This window comes from Furipterus horrens, unplaced genomic scaffold (genome assembly GCF_987537825.1).
Source record: "Furipterus horrens unplaced genomic scaffold, mFurHor1.1.pri manual_scaffold_3, whole genome shotgun sequence".
Taxonomy (NCBI): Eukaryota; Metazoa; Chordata; class Mammalia; order Chiroptera; family Furipteridae; genus Furipterus; species Furipterus horrens.
The window spans coordinates 8,709,690-8,728,383 of NW_028327173.1; the positions used below are offsets into that span (position 1 = coordinate 8,709,690).

Sequence of the window (18,694 nt, forward strand, 5' to 3'; positions counted from 1 at the left end):
GCAGGGCAGGCTGCAGCACCAGGGGAAGGTAACACGCTGCATTTAGGGGACCCTCGGGCTTCTGTAGGGGGCTGGAGAGGGTTAAGGAGTCACTGGGAGGGCAGGGAAGCCACACACAGGGGGCAGCTGGACCCAGGTAGCCTCAGAGGAGGATCTACGGGGGGACAGGAGAACAGGGGCCAGGGTCCAAACCATCTTTCCCCAAGGCCCCTGATGGTGGAGGGACACCTGTCCCCAAGGCCTCGGCTCTGCTCCCCGTCAGCCCGCCGCCCGCCCTGAGACCTGACTGGTCCTTGAGGCCCAGCATCCCCCGAGGAGTACCGGTGGGCTGGGCTAGGGTCAGGCAGTGACAGCCCCCACCCTGTGCCTGAGCTCATGGGAGGAGGGCTTCTTCCTGTGTCTCCCTGCAGCCACCCCACCTAACGAGGACTTGACCCATTTTACGGAGGTGGGTGCCTGAGACTCAGAGGGGAAGGGACTTGCTTGTGACCGCACATCTGGTCAGTGCGGGGAGCCAGCCCAGTGGCCCAGTGACTTGAAAGCTGTGTCCCGGGCATGTCCCTCTGCAGCCCTCACCGTGAAGATGGCGCCCCGACTCCCACGGCACCGGGGGACGGGATGGTGCGAGGAGGCCCCTCCGAGGTGTGTGGCCCGTGTCACCATGAGGAGGCTTCCACCAGAAGAACAGGGAAAGGGTGGTCCAGGTGCTGGAAAGAGCTTGGCGTGTCGCAGAGGGAGGGACCGGTGTGGCGGAAGGGAGGGGAAGAGGGTCAGAGTGGCGGGAGAGGTTAGTGGTGGGGGCGGAGGCAGAGCCCCAGGCCCACTACAGAGAGTATTTCAGAACCTCCCTTATCCCGGGAGGTGGGGGCGCTGTCCTGAGGGTTAGCGTTGCAGCGCCCATCCCCCCGTGAGGCTGCTCCCCTGCCCCCAGCACCCTCTGCAGCCTGGTGCCTGCTGTGCTCCGATGAGCGGACCGGCGTGTCCATGTGTCATGTCAACCAGCCGGCAGGACTGAGCTGGCTTACGACTCCTGTGGGACAAAGGTGCCCCTTCTGGGTACCGCCTGAGGGATACTGCGTTCTCGTTCTCATTCGGGGCGCACTCGTATGTAGGGCTGCGTGTAAGTGCTGCAGAAACCTCTGCCCCTCGTGTCGCTGTGGGAACCGCTCGTTAGAGCCCGTCTCCTGCACATACAGGTGCAAATGCTGACATCCCGGTCCTGCAGGGCTCCTGGACGCCGTGTGTTTTGTGAGACAGGTTGAGCGCGCCTTCTAGGGCTGTTTCCCCAAACGTCAGTCTTGGGGTGGGCGGGGCTTAGGCTGTGGCCTTGGCCGGGTCCGGGTTCAAGTCCCAGCTCTGCTAACTATGGCCCCGTGGAGCTGCTTAATCTTTTGCCTCAAATCCCTAATCTCTGGAGTGGGGGCTGTCAGGGCAGGACCTACCTCAGGAGGTCCCGGTGGGATTGAATGAGACCGTGCGTGTACAGCCTACCTGAGCGTGCTCCCGGCTCGGGGTCGTGATGCCGACTCCCGCCCGCTCTTCAGGCCACTCCTGCGCCTCCCTTTGGAAGCAGAAGACCATTGGCCATTGGCGTGGATGCTCTCAGTGCCGTGACACCACAGTGGAGCCCGAGTGTGGGGGTCCCACCAGGAGTGCTCTGCAGGCCGGGGGTGGGCCCAGGGCTGGATCTGGGGCTCTGTGACGTGGGTTGTGGCTTTGGGGGTTTTCTTTTTGCACACACATAGGAAAGGCCCTGAAGGCAGAGCAAACAGGAAGAGCCAAAGCCGCTTGGGACTGTCCCCAGAAAAAGTGAGCGAGCGGAAGCCAGCGTCCCCTTCCTCTAACCGTGTGCCCTTCTCCCCTAGTGCTCCTGCGGGAAGAAGTGTCTCGGCTCCAGGAGGAAGTCCACCTTCTCCGGCAGATGAAGGAGATGCTGGCCAAGGACCTGGAGGAGTCGCAGGGCGGCAAGTCCTCTGAAGTCCTGTCGGCCACCGAGCTCAGGGTCCAGGTGGCCCAGAAGGAGCAGGAGCTAGCCAGAGCCAAAGAAGCCTTGCAGGGTGAGTGACGAGTCAGCGTGGCCTGGGGTTGGGGCTCTATGGGGGGAGTGATGTGCACATAGGGGTGTCCCAGACCCCAAGCCGAGGCTGCCACGGTCTCTTCTGGGGTAGAAAGCTGCCTCTTGCAGGGTGGGGCGCATACGTCATCTCCTCCCATGTGAGCGCCACTGTTCTCCATCATGGCAGGTGGGTGGGCGCCTTTGCTGGCCCAGGCTGCTGACCCCACAGCTGGGCGCCCTCGTTCCCAGCACCCATGGGGCCCTTCGGCACCTCCCCTCACTGAGAAGCGCACTTGTGCTGGATTCTCTGCTGGAGGACGCGTCGGGCCCCTGCACTTCACTCAAGCGCACCATGGCGGGGTCTCTCGGGAGGGGGAGTTGGTCCTCTTCTCGGGTTGCTTGGAGATCCCCTTGAAGGAGGTCAGGCTCCAACCCTGGGAAGGCAGGCAAGTTGGGAAACAACATGGCGTAGGTGTCCAGGGGGTCTCTTGCCACGGTGGACCACAGACCCACAACCAGCAACTACTGTAGGAAGCAAGGAGACCAGCAGGCCCACAGGTTCAGCCTGCTTTCCTGAGAGCTGGTCTGAGATACAGGCTGGTGCATCCCCATCTCTCTGGGAGCCACCAGCCCGCACTCTGGGCAGTCGGGGAGGGGTCTCAGAAGGTCTTTTGAAAGAGGTCGGAAGCCTTCTCCTGACCGTGCTCAGTGATCTCCAGCATGCGGCCCTGGGGGAGAGAGTTGTGTCTGCGGTCTGCCCTGATTATCTTACGGTCCCCTGGTGTCTTTGTTGCTCCTGAGGGTCGGGGGCAGGCAGTTAAAACTTGGCAACCTGCTTTCCACTTACCATTTACTAGGACGATAAATACTCTCTGAAGACCTTATTTTTGAAGCCAAAGCAGGTTAATTACTTAAATTGATTTGGGGCTGCTGTAGCGGAAACTCCCACACAGAGGGGCTGAAAGAATCTGTCTCCCTTCTGTAACCATCCCGAGGAGCGTCAGGGTGGCAGGCCTCTGCTCTGCCAGCCTATGAGGGACCCAGGGAAAGGGCCAACACAGAGGGCCAGAGATTCCCTCCGGCAGGAGCTGGGGCCGGAGGCCATGCCTGGCCTCAGGGAGGACTGGGCAATGTCATTTCCCGCTGGGCATTCCTGTCCAAGCTGCCAGTCTGACTGTGGGTGGGGTGTGTAGAGGGGGAGCAGTGGATTTTGTTGGACATTCTGTCGGCTCTGTCTAGTGGGTTTCCCTGACCACAGGTGAGATGTGAGCAGCAAACACTTGGATCCTGGCTAAGCAGGCTGCCTGTCTGCCCAGCGCGCCCCACTGACTGTCCCCCGGGTCTCTGAGGGTGACTCCTTACCCAGGTGTTACAGCACTCCTTACATATGAGTTCTTTTCAGCGAGGCAAATTACTCTTAAAGGCAGGGAGACCCTCCTCTGTTGGGGTTTTCCCTCAGTGGGGCCACTGGGAGAGCGCCCTGGGTGGTCTCTCCGGGCCGTGGTGGCAGGTGGTCTATGTCAGGTTGGGAAGCCCTGGTGCCAAGCATGCATGCCTTTTCTCGGCAGCCGGCCAGCCATCTGGACCCGTCTGTGCAAGCCACCCTCCCCCACCCGCCCAGCTTCCCAGGAGTGGCAGAACATCCCTACCCTTCCCGGGATGGGACCCCGCCTCAGAGGCCCCCCCGAGGAAGAGGCTCAGGGCCCAGCTCATGTGAGCCGATGTCCTGTGCTCTCGCTGTGCTTTGTAAGCCTGTGGAGAGTTGGGACTGGAAGGAAGCAACCGCCTCCACTGCCTCCGCCTACAGTCCTTGCAGGGACAGAGAAACCTGCCTTCCGTGCCCTTGGCCCGGGAAGGAATCCTCCCCCATACTCGTCCTCTGGAGCTGTGGGGAGAAGAAAAACCCCAGCTGTTTCTGGGCCCAGAGGAACAGGCAGGGGAGTGGGCAGAGGCTCCCTTACCCCGCTCCCCAGTCCTGGGACAGGCAGCCCGCCCTCTCCAAACCTCACTTCCTGGTCCGAGGGATGGCACAGTCATGGCGAATTAAATGGCGTAACGTCTGCGTAGGTGACGGCACAGCGATTGCTCCTGCAGTGAGAGCCGGTTGTTAGCGTGATGTGTGGGCCCACGGGGCACAGAGCTGTGCAGGCATTTCTTCCTGACTGTGCTGTAGATTTCTCATCCATCACCACAGGTCTCCTTGGCGACCCCGAGAAGCGTCTGATGGGGCAGCTCCTTAGTGGGAACAGAAACCTTATCAATGAGGACTTGTCAGTATTCATTAAAAAGAAAGCTTTACTGAGCACCTACTGTGTGCCAGCACTGTTCTAAGCACTTGATCTACCAGTCACCGCAATGCTGCTCAGAGGTCAGAACCCCCTTTTACAGATGGAGCAGCCTGAATCAGGCTCATGAGAAGTTAAGTAACTTGGCCACATTTACAGAACTTTTTTAGAAACTTTTTTGTTCGACCAACATAACACATCTTCCCTCAGGGGATGAAGTCAGGCTGGATGAGAGAGACAGGACACTGGTAAAAGGGACTATAGACTCTTGAATCAGATCTGGGCTTGAAACCCAGCTTTACCACTTAGTAGCTGTGTGACTGTGAGCAAATTCCTTACCCTCTCTGAACCATAGTTTCCTTACTGAAGGTTAAGGATAACCATACCTGTTTTTCTTGTAATTGGGGCTAATAATAACTACTTCAGAGGGTCGTTGTGAGGATTAAATGAGATGTAAAGTTCTTGGCACAGTGCCCAGGCCCATTAGTGCAATTACTTTGTAATAATCATAAGCGAGGGGGCTTGGCAGACCTCCTCAGATCTGCTTAAAGGCTTGGTCTCCTGATTCCCGTTAGGGGTGGCCCCAACCTTAGAGCCCCTGAGCCCATCCGAGCTCAAGGTAAGCCATGTTCCTGAAAAGCAGTCAAGTGGGCACCTTCAGCCGCCTGAGCATCGTGCCTGGCAGTCTGCTCAGTCATAAGTAGGGTACTTCCTCCACAGCCACAGCACGCGGTGAGTAAACCACAGACAGATGTGGGCAGAAGGAGGCTGGGGCACGAAAGGGGATTTATGTGCCCATAATGAGGAGAACGGAAATAAATGCACAAGCCAAGTCAGTAGCAGATGTCGGGTGACACTTGTTAACAGCCACTGTCCCTGTAGTGGGAACAGCAGAGCCCCCAAGAGACTTCTGGCAGGTCCCCACCTGCCCACCCCCCGTCTTTGGAGGAGTAGGAACTCAAACACCCACAATATCGGCCCGTGGGTCCAACATCAGGGCCACGCGAAGAATCTATTTTGGGAAAAATGGGTTTAGAAGCTTCCTTTGTTTCTGTGGGGATGAATCCAGGAATGTTTGGTTAGGATTTTGGTCTCCTTGTGAGTTTCCAGGCAGAAGCAATGAATGAGTGTTTAGGAAAGAATGGTGTTATCACGAATGCATGCACGTGTGTGTGTGTGTGTGTGTGTGTGTGTGTGTGTAAGCGTACCTGAGTCCCTGCGTGACCCCAGCTCCACGCACTTGGTGAGCTTGTAGCCCCCGGGATGCCTTTGGGGTATCTGCTGATCTCCCCAGGCCCTGCTCAGTTCACTGATTTCTCTCTCTGAGAAGCAAGGCATCATAGAAATGGTCAGGAAAATTTGCTTCTTCCCTTTTTTAATCACTTAATGGCACATCAACTGTGTTGAGCATTTTCCCACAACAATAAATACTCTGGGAAAATATTTTTAATGACTACATAATGTTCTACCAAGTGGGGACACCATAATTTATTTAGCCACTTCCCTATTATTGGACATCTAGGTTGTGTCCATATTTTTCTTTTCGTGTTTGCCGTTACATAACCCTACACTGAAGATCTGTGTGTATAAATCAGTGTATTTTCCCAGGACACTGTTTCTCAAACTGTCTGAGCTCTGGACTGTGTTATATACTCTTACAAAATGGAGGACCCCAAAGAGCCTGGGTTTATATGGTTTGGATCTATTGTTGCTTACTGTTTTAGATATTTTTTTTAATGTAAATCTTTATAATTTATTTTAAAATAACAATAATAATCCCATCACATGTTAATATCAATAAAGTTATTTTTAATGAAAAATAACTATAGGTCCCCAACAAAGAGATTTAAGTGAGAAGGGCAACATCGTTTTATATTTTTGTGAGAACTTTTTAATGTCTGACTTCATAAACGACTGCTGAATTCTCCTGCCTGCTCCTTCATTCGGCCTACTGTGATTTGTTCCTTTGGTTGAAAATCTGGCATCACACATACACAGTTGGAAAAGGGAGGAGTATATTGATTGCCTTATTAGGTAATGGTGGGTAATTTTCTTCAATGCCACACTAAAACTCACCAGATGGTAGTTTCTTAGAGGTTTGCTGTAGTGTAGAATCTGAAACCTTGTTTCTGTGATATGTTACAATTGTCAAAGCCATTGGTCTAATTTGTACTTTGAGTGGATTTTTGTACCCACATATGACTTTTTTTAACATTTAACCTTGATCACCTGGAACGTATCGGTTCACTGAGTGATGCAGATCTTTCAGATGTTGACGTATTTCATTCTCCATTAAAAAAAAAAGTCTTTCAGCCTTAAAAAATCGTTAAAGTCATAGTGGCAGGTTAAGTTTGCCAGAATTCTAATTTTTGCTCAGAAGCTTAAGTTTTATCATTGGCAATAAATATTGTCAGCTTTTTTCCTAAAAAGTAACAGGCTTCCTTCCTTCATCTGTTAAGTGAATTCAGCAATTTGCCAGGCACCAAAGTTTGTATGTCAGTCATCCCATCAAGTACAAATGGTTTTTTCTATGGAAAAGTGGCTAGTTTAGCTAGCAACTCCGTCACACAAACGTTTTTCCTCGAGTCAGCCACTGTTATTTGCTCTGCAGCAAAAGAGGTTTAAGTATACTTCCCATTGGATCCAAAGACATGTACTTGGGGATCAAGTGTTAGTAGAATAAGTCACTTGTACTGCCTCAGGGATTTTTGTAAGTAAAACCGCACCCGTTTTTGCTACTATAAGTGCATAGGGTGAAGCGCATAATGACCACTGATACTGCCTGGTCCCGCCGCCGTGGCTTCTGCTGAGATGTCAGCGCTTTGCGCAGCCTTACTTTCGCACCAACAGGGTAAATACTAACCCAGTGAAAAGGGCGAATAGCATCAGAGGATTATCATGAAGATAGTTTTCCTCTTAGACCCCCTGAAATGTTGTTGGCGGTGATGAGAGTGGTGATAGCTAGGATTTTTAGCACTTTTTACATGTTCGGCCATTTAATGCTCACAACAAGCCTATGAAGTGGACTGTGAAGGTGCCAGGATTGCCCAGCAGTACCTGGCAGGGCCCTCTGGGGCCCGTAGGTGGTGCTGGCAGGGACAGAGAGGGTGTTAGCTGCAGGGAAACAACTTGAGCAAAGGCGAGAGGATCAGCCTACGTGGGCCGTGGGGTGGGGGAGGGAGGGTGGGAGATGATCATGGGGAACCTCAAGGGTCACACTCAGAAGTTCAGGGACCACAGAGGTTTTGAGCAGGAGGAGATAGTATGAGAAATGGGGTGTTAGGATGTCCCCATTTCTGACTCTCTCCTTGCCTTTGCAGCTTCGTGTCTCTCCTAGCACGTGGACATACACGTGGTGATGTACACAAGGTTCCCGGATGTGCCTATGGATCATCTCCCTTTTCCCCTCAGGGTCTTTGCACTGGCTCTTCCTTCTTCCCCACCTCCTGACGGTCACTCTTCCTCCTCCAAGTCCTGGTTCAAGTTCAGCTTCCCCCAGCACCTTCTGGGCCTTCTCTGCCTGATAGTTCAGGGCCGGAGGTTGGCAGAATCATTCTTTTTCACCCCCAAGGTGTCTACATCCTTATTCCTAGAACCTGTGAATATGTCAGATGACATGGCATAGGGAATCAAGGTTGTTAATCAGATGTCCTAGAGATCTGGGGACTATCCTGTGGGCCCAGTGTCATCCCAAGGGTTCTTTAAAGCGAAAGAGGAGACAGAAGAGTCAGAGTCAGGGAAGATGATGTGACTGTGAAACAGAGGTCAGATACTCAGCATGAGGACTCAACCTGCCATTGCTGGCTTTGCAGGTGGAGGAAGGGGCCACGAGCCAAGGCATGTGAGCACGTCTTGAAGCTGGAAAAGGCAGGAGAACTAATTGTCCCCTAGCGATGCCAGAAAGAACATAGCCCTGACCACACCTTGATCTTAGCCCAGTGAGGCCCATTTCAGACTTTGACCTTCAGAACTATAAGATAATAAATTTGTATTGTTTTGAGCTACTAAGTTTGTGGTCATTGTTACAGTCCTGGATGCTGACCTCCCTCGGGACTTAGCACACAGTGGGGACATCTGTTTCCTATCAGGCTTGTCCCTGGCCAGGCTCCTGTAGGGCACAGCCACCAGCACAGAGCTGGCCTTGTTATCTGAACAAAGCAGATGACCCTTTACTGTGCGGGAGAAGAGACTATACCCGAGTTTTCTCTCTTTAGCAGAAAGAATGAGGCTTGTGGAGGCCTTTTCGCTGCCTCAGAATGAGTCACCTGCCCTAGATTGAGCTCTGGAAGGAACTGAGCCTTATTATTTAATTTGCTCAGGCAACAAATGTCCTCTGAAAACTTCCCCCATGCTGGAACCCACACCTGTGGCTCAGAATTCAGAGGCAGGTCGGACCCAGGCCCCGCCCAGAACCCAGTGGCTCACCTGTCACCCACAACACATTCAGTATCAATTGGTTGAATAATATTCTTCTATGGGCAACCAGCCCTGTAGATAAGGATCGGCCACAAGTATTCCTGCTTCAGAGAGGTCAAGGGTACAGAGAATGTCTTAGGCTTTGGGCAGAGAGGACACTGATGTCCTTTATGTTGCTAGCAGGTGTGGCCATGGCCTGGCCGCCTTTACAGATGTAACCAGGCCTACAGACAGTGGCCCCAGGGGGCTGTCGAACAGAGTGATGCATCATTGCTGCTGGGACGGGTCTGCCCACCTGCTTTCTTACACCCATCCTTGTCTCCACAGCACCATGTGGGTTTGAAAAGCAATTAATGTTTCGTTTCCCTGCCCACATTCTCACTCCATCCTTTGTCTGACTCCTTCCCTCTGGATGGAAGCTGCATATTCTTCTCCAGTAAGTCATGCGCACAGAGCTGCATTAGGCCCCCAGATCTCGCCGGGTGGGCCTGGGGGCTGCTGCATGCCCCCCGCCCCCCAGAGCCAGCCCCTCTGACCCACAGCTGTGATGTGCAAGAGTCTTAGTTGGTAGATCTTAGAATTCAGTGGAAGCTTCCAGAGAATTTTAACTCCATGGAGAGAATGTCTTCCTAATATACTATCGACAGCTTTTAATAGTTAACAGATCCCCCTTGAAAGCTTTCTAGACGCTAAACTTGATGCAGCTGAAAATAATTTATAGTCAGGCGGAAGAAGATCCAGCACCTTCGCTGTTCTGCTGTGGCTGCCAGCTGGGCCATGCATGTCACCTCCAGCAGGTGAACTGCTACACGTGGCCGCTGGGTTCCCAAAAGGGCCCATGCTCTAGTGCACATGTACTTTTAAAAATATATATCTTCTTTTAGATTAGTTTGAGATTTACAGGAAAGTTGCCAAATCTCATATATCCAGTTTCCCCCATCGTCGACATCGTAAATTACCGAGCTACATTGTATAAGGGCTTTTGGAGCCAGCGCCTGCGTCCTTTGTTGATTTCTCATTGGCCAGAGGAAGTCACATGACCAAGTCCAGGGGCATGTGGGCGGAGACTCCACAAGGCTGTGGTTCGGGGAGGGCGGGGGTTTCTAATCGGTGATTAATACAGACCCTCCAGAAAGAGCATTTTCAATAGAATAATTTCCAAAGTTTCCCTAAAGTCTTGGGTTCTGGTGACTGACAACCATTCCATCCCTTTATCTCTTTTGACGCCTTTGCTTTTCATAGGTTTTATACTGAGTGAATAATGCCCTCTCTCCTCATCCCCATCTGGGGTGTTTAATACTGAGTCTCTGACTCTATGAGTTAGAAAGGCAGCTGGTCCAGTCCCCTCCCCCAGGCCCCTCTTTGTCACCGTTCCCACCCGCCAGGCCCGAAGCCCCTCCACAGCCTCCCAGAAAGGTTCCCAGCTGACATCTCCTTCAGTGTTTGGGGGCCACTGTGTATTAATGTTCTAATGAGAGAAGGCTTCCATTTATCCTGAGAAAAAAGGAGAGACTGGTTGGTTTGGAAATACACAGACACCTACCGGGACTCTCCCCACACATATCCGATAACCCGTTTTGGAACCAGGCACCAAAGCCCAGCCTGTCCTCCCTGTTCCGAAAAATCGTATACACCCATTTTGTGGTCAGGATGACTGAGGTGCGAACAGAGTGAATTGCTTTTGAGCCGTAATTCCCTCAGCTGATGCTTATTTAGCACTTGGCCCGAGCTGAGCACCCGTCTCAGTGCCTTGTTAATGGCTAGTGTTTATTATTTACAAAATGGGGGTGGGAGAGGTTAGGGGTTTTCTAAGGTCTTCTGGCCAGAAGGTATTGAAGCCGAGATTTGATCCCCAGTGAGTCTGGTTTCCCAGCCTTTGTTCTTGGCAAATCATTAGCTCAGAATTTGGGGGTCAAGGGGGTAGTTGTCACTTTACAGAGGAAGGAAGTGAAATGGGGAAAAGAGGAGAAAGAGGAAGCAGATCCGGACTTGGAAGCACAGGGCCCTTGGGTGTCACTTAGTGGTCTGAGCCCCCAGGATTTGTGGGTTCCTTCCCAGTCTTGGCTCTGAAAGTTATCCCAGGACTAAAGGCTTTGAGGCTGGTCTTGGTTACACAAGCCAGGCGTTCCTCTCCCTGCCCCTCCACGTTCCCTCCCTACCTCACTGGTCTCTGCCACCACGGACGCCGTATTTAAGGTGGGAGCTTGGGCTGCAGACCTTGAACCTCTGCTTTTAATCATTCCCCAGTTCCTTCCCAGAAAAGGTCAGAGATTGATCCCCACTATGTAGGTGGGGTTCGCCTGACTTTACAGCTGGGGAAACTTAGGCTCCAGAAGGGTCATGCAGCAGGCAGGTCTCCGTGTCGGAATTTGAAGTGCCATCGTGCCAGACATAGGTTCCTAGTCCCATACCAGTGCTTGTTTTTGATCAGTAGAAATCTCTTCAGTGTTAATAGAATCTTACCTAGAACCCCACTCACTTTTTCATTCAACAAACACTTGTCGAGGTCCTATTATCGTTTTGGGCCCTTGGGGTATATCTGTGAGCAAAACAGACAAACGTGGATCTTACATTCTAGAACGGTGTGCCAGTTACCGTTGCTGTGTGACAGACTGCCCCGAAATCTTAGCGGCATAAAACAACCACCATTTTCCTTACGTTCCATGGTTTTGTGTGTCAGTGGCTCGGCAGGGCTCCGCTGGGCGATTCTTCAGTTCTGTGTGTTAGTGGTGGCAGAGGAGGGTGGTGTTCTTCTTCCCTCACGTGTCTGCTGCCTTGGTGGGGCAACTGGGCTCTGCTGGGACCAGCGTACCCATTTGTGGCTGGTCCAGTGTGGTAGTCAGACCTCCTACATGAAGGCTCAGGGCTCCCACAGAGAGGGTTCCAAGAAACCAGGGTGCACGCGCTAAGGCGTCTTGCTCTCAGATATCACTTAGGGTCACTTCTGCTGCATTCTGTTGGTGACAGGCCAGCCACAAGGTCGGCCAATCTCCATACTATAAAAAGCATGTGGTAGGGGAGGTATTATTGTGTTCATCTTTGCAAAAATACCATCTGCCACCGAGGAGAGGGAAGAGGCCCCCAGTAAACAATGAACATAGTGAAAATGAAATCGTGTGTGTTAGAAGATTGTAAGTGCTGTGGGAACACAGAGTGTTTACAGTGGAGAAGCACAGGACCCAGCCGTCTCGCTCCAGGGTGTTCGCTCACACAGGAGGTACAGACTTGTACACAAACGGTCAGAGCAGCTTTATTTGTAATAGTCCAAAACTGGAAGCAGCCCAGATGTCCATCAGCAGGCGAATGGATAAACAAACTAGTACGTCCTTCAGTGGAATCCTACTCAGCAGTAAAGCAACGAACTGTTGATACATGCAACACGGTGGATCGCAAAACACTGGCACTGACTGAGCATCCAGAAAGGAAAAGTGTATCCTGTATGATTCCATTTACATGAGTAAATGAAAACAAACCTGTACAGTCAGAAGGCTCAGTGGTTGCCTGGGATGGGGCGGAGGGGTGGGAGCATGACTTACAAAGGGGAGGAGGGAATGGGGGATGGGGGGGAGTTACAGGGGTGTACGTGTGTCAGACCATACCAAACGAGAAATGTTAAATACATCCAGTTTATTGTATGTCATTTTTTTGTCAACAAAGCTGTTTGTAAAAGAGGATAAGGTGGGTGAGAAATCCTGGCAATGGGGCATTTTGGAGAGGGGAATATTTCAGTACCCCACAGACCCCGTGTGGGCAGAGTCTGGGCAGAGCCCTGTCTTGTTGGGGCCCCAATATCCAGGGCTCCTGGGCTCGCATTCCAGGAATAGGCATGCCAGCGAGTTCTGCAGCCACATGGGCTGTGGCCTGGGCTTCCAGCCCAGCTCTTTAAATAGCTCCGACCACATGGACTGGCCAGTGGCTGAGACGGAAGCTGCTAACGACCAGGCAAGCTGGACACGCCTTCCTGCCAGAGCCGGACGCGGGGCACAGAAGGAAGAGAGGCGGGTGTTGGCACTGAGCTTAAAACTCAGACCGGTTTGGAAAGGAGTGTTCTAATTCAGCTCGGGGCCGGGTACTATGGCAGGGAAAAGGTCGGAGTTGAACGTCAGTGGCGCCATAATATTTTTAAAATTAATATTTATAGCTAATGAATGTGTAATTAATATAATTTATATGTGCTTAATATTTTTATGGGCCAGGAATGCATGGTCTATAAACCCCATGAGTTTGTTCATAATCCTCCCCCATTTTCCAGATGAGAAGATGGAGGGACAGAGAAGTGACCTGCTGGGAGGTGGAATTTAAACCGAGGAAAGAGTGTCTGGCTCTAGGACGTGTGTGATTTAGCCAATACGCTGCACAGCCCCATGGGGAGCCCACTGCTGTCTAAGTGGTTCACACGTTTTTTAAAATGATGAATTATTTGTGATATGGATCTTAGAGACAGGCTGGGCCTGTGAATCACAGAGGCAGTGGGGCATGTTGGAACAGGAAGTCAGGAGTCCTGGGCTCTCCGACAGCTCGCCCCCCACCTCTGCAGGCTTCACCTGAAAAACGGGAGGTCTGGGCTGCGTGTTCTTACGAGCCTCTTCCTAATGCTCAGGATGCTGGGGGGGAAGACTTATGTGGGGGGGGCGGGGAGGAGCAAACACTATCAACTGATTGCAGAAGTGGTACTATCATAACATGGAGCCTTGGGGACTGTCACTTCCTCCAGGAGGTGGCTGTTGACTCAGCATGTTAAGCCTGGGGGCGCCATGAGGTCAGGTCTGAAGTGTATTGTGTCTGCACCTCTTGATTGGCCCCTTCCAGCTGCTAAGGGGTAAGCGAGGCTGGGGCGCAGGGATTGCGCAGAGGCCAGACACATGCCAGGCCCTCGGGGTCGGCATCCAGCAGGTGCTCAGAAGTGGGTGAAGAGCAGAGGCAGGGCCCATACCCCACATGGACGTGCCCACAGTTTGTCACAGATTCCAGTGGTCCCTGTGCTTGGCCGGCATCCCTCAGCCTGGCTTTTCCGGTTGCGGGACCTCTTGGTGCTTTCCTGAGTGCTGACCTCTGTCTCCTGCCGGGAGGGGCCGTGGAAGCGGTCGTGCCCCCCTGCCTCTGAATCATCGGGGTGGTCTGGGCCCGCCAGGGCGCGAGCCGGGTGACTGTGTCAGTGGAGAAGGAAGGCGCTCCCCTTCTCCCCCGTAGTTCAGGTGACTGCAGATGTGGGGAGACAATTCTTCCTGGGTCAAAATGGGCTGGGGTGGCCCTGGCTGGACCCAGGGGAAAGAGGGGCTGACAGGGGCAGGGGTGTGGGTGAGGACTTCTAGCCAGTTCTGCCGAAACAGGGCCGGTTTATGGCTGGACCTCCCAGAAGAGTGTGGCTTCCGAGGCTAAAACCTCACACGCCCCCCTACGGAGCAGTGGGGCTGGGAGATGCTGGGGGAGGACCAGCTTTCCTGGGAGAGGGGAATCAGCCAGGCCCTAGGGGGTGGAGGGGGCGGGGACATTGCCTAGCTGAGCTCAGAGCTGAGCTCCAGACCCCTGTCCTAACTCCCAACGCTGAATGCTCGCCGCGGTTCCCCTCTGTTTACGGCCTTTGTCCCTAAAACAGATTTATGTATTTTAATGGAATCTTGACCCAGTAGAGCATCTCTGCACATAAAAGATCTTAGTTCAAAAAATACAGTCTAATCACTAATCTGTGAGTTGTAAATGCATATCTTTAGGTGGTAATGGACTCCGCATAGCCTATATGGAACCTGTGCAAATTAGAAAAAGGCATGAAGACAGATTAAGAAAAGGCACCCCCTGACCTTGAACGCAGTTCTGTTGACCCTTAGCCCGATGACCCCTGGCACCTGTGTGTGACAGCGTCCTGGAGGGAGCAGCCTCGCTTACACTGAGCCGCACACACCATCTGGATTTCAGTCCCCGCTCATGACCCCGACCAGGATGTGAGTCATGGGCATCTTGGCTGGTTGTGGTTGGCCTAGGAGCAGTGCCCTCTCGGTGGCATGTTAAGAATTTTAGGATGGGAACCGTGCAACAATCAAGCTTGCGCAGACTAGAGACCCAGCCCCCACCCCCCCACCCACCCACCCAGTGTGGCGTCCCAGCCAGGGCAGCTTTCTCAGTCGGCAAAGTGAGAAGTGAAGCGCCTGGGGACAGGGGCTTCTTCTGGTCAGCATGCCGAGGCCTGAGGTAGGGGCCGTCCTCTGGAGGGAGCGAACACTTATTAAACACATGCTGCATGCAGGCTCTCTGCATCCAGGGTCCCGTTCGCTCCTCACAGCCGGCCTGTGAGGTAGGTCCTGTTATCACTTCAACTTTACAAACAGGGTAACTGAGGCTCCAGGATGAAAGGAACCTGCAGGGGACACGTGGCTGGTTGGTGGTGGGGCCAGGATTGGCGCTTGGGCCCATCCATTCTGGCCTCAGATCCTGCACGCCTAACCGTCACGCCAAAAAGACCAAACACCTGCCCACCGACACCGGATGTTCCTCTGAGCCCTTCAAATGCAGCCTTTGGTTGGAGGTGGGCAGGCTTGGGCTTGGGCTTGGGGTGGATGGGACAGGCGCTCCCCACTTGTCCCCTCTGAGACCAGCCAGAAGCAGGTGACCATGTAATGGCAGGCGGGGCAGGAGACACAGATGCCAGGTCTCTCCACCGCCTGAATTTCTAAAGACATCTTCCTGTGGCCCAGCAGCCTGGCATGGGACGTGCAGGTGCTGACTCGGGAAAAAGAAGTCCCGATTAGTCATGCCAGCCCTCACAGGCACCCGTGGCCTTCTGGGCGGAGCACTCTGGAGGGGGCTCCTGACCCCGAGGCAGGAGCCTGGCAACATGTCCTTGATGATCAGAGCAAAAGGCCAGAACGTTGCTCTTGCCTGTTGAAGGCAGCAGGGAGCCTTTGTACTCCAGAAATAAGGAGGGCAGCTTCTGAGGTTTCTCTAGATATGCAAAGTACTCCTTCCCCAACCCCGGGTGCCAGAGTTTTATATGAGCATCATCTGTTCCTGCCAGGGTGGGTGGGCACTGTGAGGCTGTATCCCCTGCTCCCCACGGGGATGGTCACCTTGGCACCTTCAGGCTGAGCCCTGGCCTGACTCGGCGGCAGGGCCAGAGCCTTAGCCACAGGGCTGAAAATGGGCACAGCAGGGCTCCCCCTGCGCTATCACTGCTCACCCCCCAGAGTGGCAGAAACCCGAATTCACTCGATCACGCTCTCTTGGCGTGCCCGCGGGGAATAGCGCTCTTACACGCGGGGCGGAAAGGCAGGATGGTGTGAGCCCAGTGGAGGGAAACTGAGGCATCACTGCCAAGTCACAGATACATTGACCCTTCAACTCGCAGTCACAGTTCCAAGATGTCCCCTGAGGCTAACACCTTCCAGATAGGAGACCAAGGTACTCTACCCGCCACCGAACACATTCAAAGCCCAGAAAGAAGGTCAGGACAGGAAGCAAACCTCCAAGTTTGGATAGTAGATTGTGGACAGTGCTCTTGATACAATAATTCTGGAACCATTTTGTTATGATGGGGTAGAGCAAATGAGTAAATATACACCGTTGGGTACCAGCTTCTCTTTTGGGCCACAACGGGGCTTAAAACAACACAGACTTATTTTTCTATAGGAAGTCAGAGTCCGAGGTAGGTTTCCCGGGCCAGAACTCCAGGTGTGGGGCAGTGGAGAGTAACCAAGCGTGACTGGAACATCTTGTCGTTCTGGAAAGCAAGGATGCGTTCAAAGACAGATGGGTCAGAAAGACCCACCCGGGCTGGCACTGGCTGGAAGGGGCTCCTGCTGACAAAGGCAGTTTGAACATCCAAAGGAATAGTGAAAGAAACAGATTATTAAAAAGGGGACAATGTGGATGCTAGTTAATAAATGCAGGATCAATTAGAAAATCACCAGGAATGGACAACCTGCCCTTGCGAGTCTCCTATTGGACACAGTGAGGACACTGTCGCCTGTGTGTTCATTGGCTTGGGAGCAGGGCAGTCTCAAGGTCATGAAAGACCCACCGGAGACCAAGGGAACCTCCTAGATTCTAGCTGAATCGGGAGGCACGACAGTTCATTGCCACGTGGGATCCTGGGATCCTGGATGGAGGGAAGAGCGGTGTGAAGGCCACAGATGCAGTGATGGGGACACCCGAGGACTGTATATTAGCTGACATTATTACATCAGAGACACTGCAGAGCAAAACCCTGCATCTCAGGCTGTGGAGCACGTGGTGCTGCCGGCACTGGCCGGGCTGCGTGCTTGGCTTCTGGCTCTGACCCCGCGTTCGCGTCACGCCGGTGTGGGGCAGCTTTGCTGGGGTGCTGGCCAAGCGCCGGAGCAGGGGTTAGCCCTCGTTTGCAGATAGGAAGCTTGGGTATGGGGATATCACTGTTCTTTATGAATATTTTAATATTAAAGCAGCGAGTCCCAGAAAGTGCTGACCTGCAGCTTTCCTCGCTCAGTTGGCCCATTCCAGGCGGTGCCACCGGGTGGCGTGGTTCCAGCTGAGCACACAGAGCCTCCTGCTGCGGCGGAGGCGGGGCTCCCACACTGCGCTGTCCCTCCTTGCATGGGGCTCACAGGACCTCAAGGGCGATAGAGGACCTGCCCTCATCTTATTTTAATGTCACGTCAGGAAAGTGGAGCTCAACTGAGACTCTCAGGAAAGGGATCAGCTGTGTACCAGGGCTGGGGAGACTCTGATGGGGCCCTGGCTGGCCACTGTCCCAGAGGCTGGCGTGGGGGACACTGGACCCAAAAGGCTTTGCCCACACGTGCCCAGCTGAGTAATGAGCAGACTCTCAATGGGCACTCGCTGCTGCTGCTGCTGCATTTCTGTGTTCAGCTTAATCACATGCACAGTAGCAGACACTGCCAGGTATTAGCAACCAAAACAGTCACTCATTTCGGAAATAGCGACAGACCCCGGCCCCATGCCCGCCGGGGCTCGGTGCTGAACAAGCCCTGCAGCCTCCTCCAGCCCAGCCGTTGAAAGGGGGAGCAAACAGTGGACAGACAAGAACGAGGTAAAGTAGTACACGTGCCGCAAAGGATTCAAGTGGGGCCACATAGGACACGGAGGGGGCGCTCCTTTGCGCGCAGGGGCCAGAGAAGGCCTCTCTAGAGATGGGACCTTTAATAACCCAGGCTGACGGGAAGGAGGCAGCGTGAGCTTCCCAGGCAAGGGGACAGGCCACTGTAGCTCTAGAGGCTGAAGGGCAAGGAGAGGATGGGGATGAGAGGACAAGCAGTTTCGTGTGGGGCTTTGCAAACCAACCGAGTGAGGAGTTTCGATTTTATTCCACCCAAGGCAAGACGCACTGGTTTTACGCAGGGAAGCGGCTGGATCTGATTTGCATTTTGAAGGAGCCCCTCTGGCTGCTGTATCGGGAATAGGCTGGGTGGGGGGACCATGGGCAGCTGTGGCAGCCCTCTAGCAGGACATGTTGGGGTGGCCGCAGGACTTGCTGGCAGAGGAGAGAGAGAGAGAGAGAGAGAAACAGCTTGCGGGAATGGGCCTTGGATGGAGTGGCAGGGATTTCAGAAGGCAGTGAGGTGAGGGGATGCTACGCAGCGGAAACAGCTAATGCAGCTGGGAACAGTAGGACCTGGGCCAGGGAGGGAGATGGGAAGAGGGCAGGCAGCTTCTCCCATGTTTCCTTGCCTTTGGCCTCAGGCCCCTTGCCCAGGGATCCTGTACTATCATCCCCATCTCTCCGTCCTCCCCATCTTCCTCCGTGCCCCATTTGTGAGGGCCGAGGGCTGCCCTCCCTTTTCGGGACCACATTCCCACGCAGAGTTCCCAGAGGCACTGGGTTTCCCTTCCCAGCAGTTCTGCCCAGCCCAGCCCAGAGGGAGGGAGGGAGGGAGGGCAGTGTCGTTAAAAACGGGCCGCTGCACTCAGGCACGCTGCACGCAGAATTTTGCTGTCCTAGGCGCTGGTT

General features: G+C 53.6%; 1 protein-coding gene across 2 annotated transcripts in view; it reads left to right on the top strand.

Annotated features, from left to right (window-relative positions):
* Nucleotides 1-18,694, top strand: part of KAZN (kazrin, periplakin interacting protein) — a 386,388-nt gene that overhangs the window by 283,207 nt on the left and 84,487 nt on the right. For both annotated transcript variants that reach the window (XM_090268631.1, XM_090268630.1), the window contains exon 2: nt 1,866-2,057. In XM_090268631.1, coding sequence (XP_090124757.1) covers nt 1,866-2,057 — 192 coding nt within the window. The remainder of the gene's footprint in view (nt 1-1,865; nt 2,058-18,694) is intronic.